We start from the raw sequence: 10,274 nt of genomic DNA on the forward strand, positions 1-10,274 counted from the left end.
AAATCAATTTTCATCCTTTATTTAACTTATATAAATTCTTGAAAATAATTTCAATATTCAAAAATAAAAATAAAACATTTCAAAATTTAGGTACATAATATTTAAACGTACATTAAAGTCTAGGATGCTTTGTATGTGTATAATTTAGCCTTTTATTTTTTAAAAAACCAATTAATGTAAAATCTAAAAATTTAAAAACTTTTGTCAGAGATTAAATAAAGTGGTAAATTATGGATACATCTTGTTAAATCGAAATATCCTGAAATGTAATATGTAAACGAACAAAGAAAATAAATATAAGTTTATTAGTAAATATCAGTTAATATGGACCCCATTCCCATATTATCCCACATCGCTCAGTTTTAAAGCAATATAATGCTTTATATGACAACGACAACCTCCTACTATCGTCCCTTCGGGGACATCCGATAAAATTGGAACGATACAGAGAAGATTAGCATGGCCCCTGCGCAAGGATGACACGCACAAATCGAGAAATGGTCCAAATTTTTTTTTTCCATTAAGTTCACAGTATTGTGATTTTACGATCTTCAGATTTCTGGATTCTCTCCTCTGGCTCTGGAGAGGTCGCTTGGAGTGGAGAACTATCCATGGCTTCCTTATTAGGTATCTCCTCTTCCAACTTCGTAGTATTCAAAATTTCTTCCATTTATTAGCTCGTTTTTTAGCAATTTTATATGAAACAACTGATTTCAGTGAAGAAAAAGCTCGAATTCCTGCATTAGGGTTAGCGTTTCCCTCCCTTTTCTCGACTCTCTTTCTTCGTATATGTTAAGATTTTAAACAAGCTTTGCGGGCCACCAATTTGTATTTTTGGATTCATCATGATATTTTTCCATTTAGGGTTTATCTGTTCTTGATTTTTATTTGTGGGTGATGATGAAAATCCAATACGAACAAGTAATGTAAACAAAAAAGCTCTAAAATTGGATCTGGCTTTTTGCTAAAAAAAAAAAAAAAAAAAGGTTTCGAAACTTGTATTTATCTGGCGTTGTGTTCGCTGTTCACAGTTACATCTGCAACATCTAAATGAATGGGGTATTACTTTCAGTGAGAACCAAAGGGAAATGAAAGGAAAAAGAAGATGTCAACTTATTGCTGCTATTCACTAAAATACACTGTCAATTGACCATGGAGAATTTTCCAACTATGATCCTAAAATGCACCAATTTGTTCGTCTAACTCAAATTTGACTCTGAACATTCTGACAACTCCTTCACAAGTGTGACTACATCATCTGATGATCCAAGAAGATATCTAGCATTGGATCGCTTTCGCCTCACAGCACAGGAGAAGTAATTGTCACCCTTGAGATCAAGAACAGATGAACCCTCGTGCAGCGACAATCGATCCTGCACTACAGGCCTCCAAAACACTGCACTCCCGTGACTATTTGCTCTTCTTTCTAAAATGGAAAGGGAGCGCTGTTTCTTGAGGCGTGCCGACCTGCTTGGTGAGACTCCATTGTTTGGGTTCTTTGGTGCCGGTGCTCCTCCAAAAGGATTGGTGATTACTGTTCTGGCTGCAGGTGGCACTTTAGAAGGAAGGTCGGGTTCGAAAAATGTATAGACATCTTCATCCTGCAACATAACAGGAGAATTTATGAGTACAGTGCATGGAAATAAGAAAAACATCACAGGATCTTTGATGAATATGTTTGTATATACCTTGGTTAGGAAGTGTCCAACACAGAGAACATAGTCAATAGGCTTGTTTATGCCTTTATCACGAACTATTTCTCCAAGTATTCGATCAATGGCAGCACCCTGTTTTCACACAAATGTTAAGTAGTTAATGATCTATTTGTTCATTGTTCCATTTTCCTGTGTTCCTTTCTTCTTCTCTCTTTATGTACAAGCTCATCTGAGATTTCATTTTTCTTGATAGCGCTATTCAGTTCATATTTTAAGAGCAAACTTTCAAATTCTATTGAAAGTCTAGTTTTCATTTTAGAATTTGTGACACACCTTTGTAACACCAACTGCTCGAACCTCAACTGATCGACTGCCTTGGACAACATCAACTGATGCATTTGAGATTGGACCAGTCCATAGATGTTGCAACAAGTCCCTCGCTTGAAGTCTTCCAAACTCAACATCTAGTTCAGTACAAGTCAGTTACTAGAAAAATTCTAGAGGAAACTCATTAGTATGGTAAATGCTACATACCTGCATATTTGTAGCTCCACACTAGTGATGTTTCGCGAAGCTCAAAATGGGATCTAGGAGTTCGTTCAGTAAAATACTCGAAAACATGCTAACATTCATGAGCAGATATAAGGAACCAGAAGGTAATGAAAGTAACTGAATAATGCAGTGTCATTCTTCCTAGTTCATACCTTAACACTCTCAACCCAGTCCATATGTAAATTTTCGGGCATTGTCGTCATCCATTCACCCTTTGTAGGACGTAAGAACATCCCGTTTTCTGCCGCCAACCACATGTTGTAGTTGCCAAAATTCTGTAATGAAACATATATAAGTCTATAATCGAGATACAGAAGGGGTAGTAGGCATTAAAGCAGAAGAACAAGTGTACATCATCTAGGACACTTCTTTCGCTCCCGCTGAGGACAACCACTGTAGTATTTTGGTCATCGCAAAGCTTCTTCAAGGGCTCTCTCACATCTGGATGTACTTTAAGATCCATGTCTCTTATTTGGTCATATCTTCGTCCAAGGGCATCAACTGCTTCTGTTAAGGTAGCATTGAAACCCTGAGAAATAAAGGATGGAAAAACATTATAGAAAAACCAGTTAAAAAAAGCTGTCATTCCATATTTGCTAATTACTCATGGTTTTGGTGATATAGGGAGTATACCAGAATAATCAATCGATTATGTGAGTGAGAATAACAGTTCACTGCTTCTCTAATTGGAAGTAAAGGTGGTATCTGTCTGGTTCTGATCTGAGCTTCAACTATGGTGTCGTTGAGTTCGCTACAGCCAAGAGAACTTCATAATTTGTCTAAAACTTCAGACAAAAAACTTGAAAGTCAAACATCACGAGAAAGTGTCATAAACCATACCCAGAAACGTGACAAACAGCAAGTGCAGTTTCCTTCTAATAAAATTATTTTTATGGACAAATTGCAGAAGAATAGTATTTGTTTTAGACCGAGCATCAACCGACTCATTTTCATATAATGTTGCATGTTCAGGTTATGTTTCACATTTTTCTCCATATAAGAGATCCCGATAATGAAGGAGCAATTGTGAGGATCTAAACTCCTTTATCGTTACTCTCCATATGCTTCTTGCTGCCTAAGTTTCTAACAGGACATGGGAATCGTTTAAGAAATAGAATTTGATCACGGTATCTAAAATTATTTCTTCAAATGAAGAAGTGAATCCCATTACACAAAATCCTCATTTGGCAAGTAGAATTGTTAGTGCAACTCAAACTACTGAGACAGCAAAATCTCAAAGAATACTTGTTTAATGTTCTTGGGACATGGAAGTTAAAACATTTTTAGATATAGATTGAAGTTCAACATACAAGAAGCTTATGGAGTTAAGATTTAAGTTAAATGCAAATTAATGTCGCCAGTGCATTGGTTATGCAAATTAATACCTCACAAATGTTGCAGCCCATTCTTGGGATGTGTGAGTTGTAACGTGCATGAAGTTATGATGGTGTCGCCTTTCTCTTTCGTCAGCTGGCATATTCAAAGCATAACCAATTGAAGCAGCAACTTCAGTGATATTCCATGGATTAACTAAAATAGCACCAGCACCTAATGACTGTGCTGCACCTGCAAACTACAAAGAAATATGAACATCATATTACAGCATTGGAAATGGTATCATATGCTGCTCAGATCCAGTTTATATCCTAAAGCCAAAACATATAACCAACCTGTTAGTCTTTCAAAATCTCAACGAAACTAAAATGTGGATTACCTCACTTAGAATAAGAACACCTTTCTTGGAAGCTTGGCAGGCAACAAACTCATAGCTCACAAGATTCATTCCATCTCTCAAAGATGTAACTAGTGCCACATCTGCATAAGAGCAAAGAAAAAAGGACAAGGTAAAATTAAAAGGAACAGATGTCAAAAACTAAACATAGGTTTCTTTTCTTTATTTTTTCTTTTCCAGTAGCTAAACATAGGTAGCCTACTAATTGCACTGCTCATAGGTCAGAGTCAAGTGTAAGAAACTTCCCAAGAAATCGGTGAAGATGCATGCAATTATTTGCATTTATGATTCTTCCCACATCATCAATCAATTACTGAGGCATCACTTGCTTCATGACACAAAACTTGCGAGAAACTATCAAGAAATCTCCGGTCAGTTACTTCATGTTTGTTAGGTAACTATGGAAGATGAGGTTGAGGAGAGGAGAGATTTTTCTACTGAACCTCAGGTTTCTCAACTGGCCCTATTTTCTTTCTATGCAATTTAGAATTTCTTTCTTGGTGCCACGGGGTTCGTATCGATTTTACAAGTAGGTGTGGATAAATAGGAATATATTAGATCTCAGACATAAAAATTACACCATAAAGAGAGTATTACCGGTGACAGCATATAAAGCACATAATGCATGGAAGTCAAGTGAACGATCCTGTAAACAAAGATAGAACATTTCATAAGTCGTAATTTATGTAAAATGATTTTATGCTGCTGATTTACGTTATCATGTAGCACTATAAACACAATCACTGCAGACTGAAAATAAAGTAGGCTAAACGACATAAGAGGATCATGTAAGAGAAAAAATAGGAGAACCACAGCGCTTACACCTCCCTAATTCATGATACTGTAAGTTTCCTCGGATTATAGTTTGCCAAAAACAATGTTTTTTTCTTTAATGGAATCAAACTTTTTTAACTAAGCATGCCTAATTGAATATGGCACTACAAAGAATGACAGGAGGAACAGTTCTTCAGTTTCAAATATTGACATTAACTAACGTTCTCCACCATACCATGAAAATGAATTACAGATAAAAAAAAAAAAAATGATCATCTTCCCTTCCTGAATATTAAAGTCATGCAAATAATTCTGAGCAAATCCAATGCAACTACCTTGAAACTGCAACTACCTTGAACATTTCAACTTACGGTCGTGCAAACAATTCATAGCCTTTAGAAAGTTATACGCATGGAAATAGAAATCAATTGGGAACACCAACCAGATGATGTATTGGAACTGCACTAAGAGTGCCAAATCTCCCATTAATTCGCCCAACAATCTCATGAACCTGACTCGTTAGCTTTTGATCTGTTAAGCAGCAAATAAGACAAGATCTTTAAATGCTCCATTCCTCTTTTTCAAGATAACACAAAAAAATAATGTATTTAGGATACTAAAAAGAGGACACATTTGAAATATCAATTTCTAAACCAACATTTAATACTGACTAAATTCAGAATAGCTTGACAACTTGTGATACGAAGTACATAATATATGTAAATATCATGTTTAAGAAAGAATGATCATACATTCGGGAACATCTGTCCTTGTTGGCACTGCAATTTGCAGCAAAACTACTTTATCACGCCACTTTGGATTTTCTTCAAGAAATTTTTCAAATGCCAAAATCTTTTGGGGTATTCCCTTAATCATATCAAGACGGTCAACACCCAGCATTACCTGGTGATGTCAGTTGCATAAGAAGAACTGGGAGAACACAGAGTTACTCAAGTAACCTTACCACAATCAATGCAGTGATCACTTCAACTAATTTTTATCGTGAATGAAGAGATTTAATACCATAAGAATAGGAGGCAAAATGAAGCTTATAAATAAGCTTAATTGAGAACACTTACAAATACTGCAAAAGGACTAAAGTTCTGCAAACCTTTAGTATATAGGGTTTATACAGCAATGGAAGTGATAGGCAAACAGGAATCTTTAGGATTGGAAGGAAAGAAAACTCTTACCTTTCGTCCTGCAAATCTTTCTTGCAGTTCTTTAATGTGATCCTGAACTTGAGGGAGTTTAAGAGCTCGAATAAATCGGTCAGAATCTATTCCAATAGGAAACTGTAGTTTGAAGACCCAAAAGAAGAAAATACGAGATATTATATTGCAAAGGACTTCAGTGCAAGAATAGAATTTTCTGCGCAACGCTACATCAAAGGAAAAACAAAATAATCAATTGGTCTTACAGCAGCTATGCGAGTCAGTTTTCCTTGATCCTCTACTCCTTCAGGTGTACCCTCCAATCCAAGAATACGGGTGCAGGCACTAACAAAATGTCTGGCATAGTCATATGTGTGGAAACTGGAGGAGAAATGACTTGTCATTTAGGCCCACAGTTTGAAATAAGCAACACTCACAAGAGAAGAAAATGTTTTGACTAAGCTGACCTTTAAAAAGCACAATATTCGATGGAAGAGAATGATAATAAGTTGGAAATCCACATAATAATATAATGTAGATAATTCGTGCTCAATCCTAACAAGATATAAGAGTAATATAAAGAACAGGAAACAAAAATGCTTCCTAGCAGACCCTTAAGAGGGGACAATATGAAGATGGTAGCACATGTGAGAACTATAAGCTGGAAATTCACACAATGATGAGAAGTCATAAATCAATTATGATAAGACGTTAGAATTGATGAGACAAAGCTATTGACAATAAAATACAGGCTAAGAAGCTCAATCCAATGGTGAGTAGAAAATCCTATTTGCAAGCACTACATATTGCATTGATTTTCGTGAGCTATGAAGGGCAAATGTTACTCCTATTAGTATAATATATTTAAGCCAGATGGTTACTAACAAAAAGTTACGAAGTCAACACATAGGATAATGTATGTCAACAAATAGGATAATGTATGTTGAAGGGAAAAAATTTACTTCCGATTATATAAACACACGAAAAATGTGCTCCATCCAGCTTTCATTACAGACTTACGTGCTACAATAAGAATCCATGCTTTTTTCCACTTTCACAACATTTAGAGAAAATGAAAGTTTCCTTTGGTTCTTATTGTAAATAAGAAAAGAGGTTCCAATCTTACTGTATGAAGTTTTATAAGCAAATATTAAAACAGTGGCATGCATATCAAAAGATAGCACAAACACCTGTAAACGTTCTTACCCAACTAAATCAGCTGCAAGAACAGATCTCAACAGCTCTGAACGAGATGGTAGAGTTCTATGTATTTCTGAGGATGGAAATGGGGTGTGAAGGAACCAGCCAACTTTCATCGTATTATTGTGCTGTTTAAGACATTTTGGGAGAAACATCAGGTGATAATCATGACACCAAACAACATCTCCCTCTTCATAATATTTGTTTACAACATCAGCAAACATTTGGTTTGCCTTCTTATATGCATCAAACTGTGACTGAAAACTTCGTGTTGTTGCAAGGCGATCTTCTTGTGGGAGACCAAGATAATGAAATAGAGGCCACAAGATGTTGTTACAGTAGCCATTGTAATACTGATGAACAATCTCCTCATCAAGAAAGACTGGTATGCATTTCTGCAATCAGAAACATAGTAAGCATGGAAGTTACTTAAATGTGTGATCATATAGACTTCAGGCACACTTCAAAAGGTTCATATACGATATCAATATAGCATTATTGATCAAATTTGAGAGATTCAAGGGGTCATAAAACATACCTTTTCAGCTAATGCTTTCTCTAGGGCTCTCTGTCCTGCTTCATCAGGTACATTCACACCAGCCCAACCAATCCATCTTGCCTCGAACTCCTTTAGTCCTTGAAAAAGGGAAAGACTTTTACCTTCAGTTAAGATATGAAGTTCACAAAATAATGAAGCAAATTTTGTCAACTGAATGAAAAATATAGACCTTCGTCATCACTACTTTTTAACATTAATATGAAATTTATTCCACAACACTTGTTAATATAGCAGTAGAACATTTGCAAGATACGCATGAAATAGAAACTGAGCAAGGAAAAGTCGACCTTGTAATTAACCCGATGAAATTAACAAGAAATAACATACCTAAAAGTGCACTGACTAAACCACCGACGCTAATTTCGAGATGCCATGTCTCCTTCCCTTTCCTAACAGCAGACACAGGTAACCTGTTTGCTACAACTAGAAGGCGTTGCTTAGGAGTCTTCCCCTCTGGCCTTTGGAATCCATCGAAGATATCTTTTACCACTGATATCCTGTCTAAGACGTCTTCCTCATTAAATGACCCACAGCTATCACCAGCATATGTGAAGAGATCGTAACTGTTGACTTCTCCCAGACTGTAAACATCTCGTGCTTCTTCATTGAGAGAAGAAGACCGGTTTGATCTCCTGAGCTCTCTCTCCCTAAGAAGCCTTTCCAATCTGGTTCTGGGAGTAGGAGGACTGTTATTATGATTGTTTGACAGCATTGATTGATATACAAGTCCTGTAAACATGTAGAAAGAGCATGTAACTACTTGGATTGCTTTTTTTAATTCAACATTAATAAGCGACTAGTTTAACCTACACCATCAACATGATCAAACAATACTAAAAGAAAGAACTAGGATGGCAAAATTTCTCATGGTTCTCTTCCTTTTTTTCTTCTTTCTTTTTTTCTAACAACCAAGACTCCTTACTCATCCATGCAAGAAAACCAAATACATTCGTATACAACAAAAGAGTCGAAAATGGAAAGAAAACAATATAATAGCCACGCCACACATACTTTTCTACTTCAAATTCCAAGTCATTAAACATTTGATTTAAACAGAGTACACAACTCTCCATACGTCAAGCAAAACAGAACAAATGAAATGTAGCAATCCCTGGAGCAAAGACCATCGGTACAACTTCAAGAATCAACATAGTTACCAAGATTTTGATTCTAATCAGTTATTTGAAGTCACAGAAAACAAAATTCAACAATGCAGTCGCTAAAAATAAAGAAAACCCATTACAAACCATACAAAAACAAAGACACCCACATCCCCAAAACCCCCCAAGAAAGTAACAAAAAACATAGTAAGCCAAGAGAAAGACGCCTATTACTAAAATCAACAGACGGTAAAATAGATAACAAATGCAGAGGAACTGAAAGATGGGGAAAAAGAATTACAAGAAAAGGGTAAGTTCTCACCGAGTTAATGAAATGCAGATTGCAGATAAGATCGTCTCGTGAGTGTGACACTCACATTAACAGAACGAAACGCGAGAGAAAAGAGAGTGAAGAAGAAGAAGAAGAGAGAGAGGAATTGTAAATTGGGGAAAATGGGGTGGAAAAATCTGGAGAAATTGAGATTGAGGATGAGAATCAAATGAAAAAAGAAAGGGAAAAATGGGTAAAATTGAAATTGTGGGTTTGATTATTTGGAAAGGGATATGATGAAATTGAATGAATTGGAAGGGAGAAGGTTGTATTATGCAGAGCTTTCGGGCATGCAGGTAACACCAATTTATACATTCATGAAATTTTGGCACTTTCTCTTCACTCATTATTTTTATTTTTATGCCTTTCGCCAGTCATACGCCATTTTTATTTTATTTTTTTATTAGTTTCGAAATGGGATCGAATCTTCTACTACAAATTGTAGGTGGGCCCTAGTTCTTCTTTCAATGGAATATTCTATTTTTCTATTACATGTTCTAATTTTGGTTTCTTTTAAGATAATTTGATTTATACCCTATTTAGAATTATATAACTATTGTTTTTTGTGTTATCAAACATTTCAAGGGTACTTAACTTGATGATTAAGATATTAACTCATGAGCAAAGTTCAACCGTCATTGATTTGATGTGTATTTTTTTTCTTGATATTGAAGATTCAAATTTTTCTATCTTTCATTTATTGTACAAAAAAACTTTGTGAGAGAAAATCAAACTTATGTTTACTATTTGAATGTCAATTGTCGTGTACTTCTTCTATTGAGATCAAAGGTTTAAATCTTCATACTCTCCATTTATTGTCGTACTAAAAAAATTTGTTTACTATTTGAGTTTACTTGCTTTGGACTTTGTTGGTTTCAAGGGGTGTACATAAAATACAAATTGGATCTATGTATTTTTTGTGGTTGAATTTTATTCCCTATGCTTTTAGATGCCCAAATTTAATTTTAATACATTTAATAAATTATCTTGAAATCAGTCAATAAAGTTAGTTTATGGTTATTTTTTTTTAAAGTGAATATAGTCTCTATAGCCTTTCCTCTACAAAATTTGAAGAAAATATTCACATTGTTTCATGGAAATTTTTTTTTTTATTATTTTACAAATTCCGATAAAATTTAATTTCAGAGTAATAATGAGGTTTATTATTAAGATTTATTAAAAACACATAAAAATATAGATACTAAAATAAACTAAGT

The 10,274-nt window shown here is 35.0% G+C and overlaps 1 protein-coding gene and 1 non-coding gene across 3 annotated transcripts; one reads left to right on the forward strand and one right to left on the reverse strand.

Moving 5' to 3' along the window:
* Window positions 1-409: 409 nt before the first annotated feature.
* On the forward strand, window positions 410-512 carry LOC120084325. Its single transcript, XR_005483688.1, has one exon. It is a non-coding gene; the product is annotated as a U6 spliceosomal RNA (small nuclear RNA).
* A 462-nt stretch (window positions 513-974) lies between these two features.
* LOC120083322 (alpha,alpha-trehalose-phosphate synthase [UDP-forming] 1-like) lies at window positions 975-9,387 on the reverse strand. 2 transcript variants are annotated; one of them, XM_039039027.1, is made up of 18 exons: window positions 9,049-9,387; window positions 7,954-8,355; window positions 7,606-7,703; window positions 7,074-7,462; window positions 6,134-6,248; window positions 5,907-6,008; window positions 5,466-5,616; window positions 5,156-5,244; window positions 4,537-4,585; window positions 3,922-4,022; window positions 3,593-3,780; window positions 2,841-2,958; window positions 2,560-2,736; window positions 2,360-2,482; window positions 2,190-2,277; window positions 1,989-2,119; window positions 1,689-1,787; window positions 975-1,601 (listed from the first exon to the last, which is right to left on the reverse strand). In XM_039039027.1, the coding sequence occupies exons 2-18, from the start codon at window positions 8,336-8,338 to the stop codon at window positions 1,200-1,202; spliced, it is 2,805 nt and encodes a 934-aa protein (XP_038894955.1). In that variant the 5' UTR covers window positions 8,339-8,355; window positions 9,049-9,387; the 3' UTR covers window positions 975-1,199. The 2 variants fall into 2 exon arrangements, with proteins under 2 accessions (XP_038894955.1, XP_038894954.1); XM_039039026.1 differs by having other exon boundaries at window positions 975-1,787; window positions 9,049-9,386.
* Between the last annotated feature and the right edge of the window lie 887 nt (window positions 9,388-10,274).

The sequence above is a fragment of the Benincasa hispida genome, chromosome 8 (genome assembly GCF_009727055.1).
Source record: "Benincasa hispida cultivar B227 chromosome 8, ASM972705v1, whole genome shotgun sequence".
Lineage (NCBI taxonomy): Eukaryota > Viridiplantae > Streptophyta > Magnoliopsida > Cucurbitales > Cucurbitaceae > Benincasa > Benincasa hispida.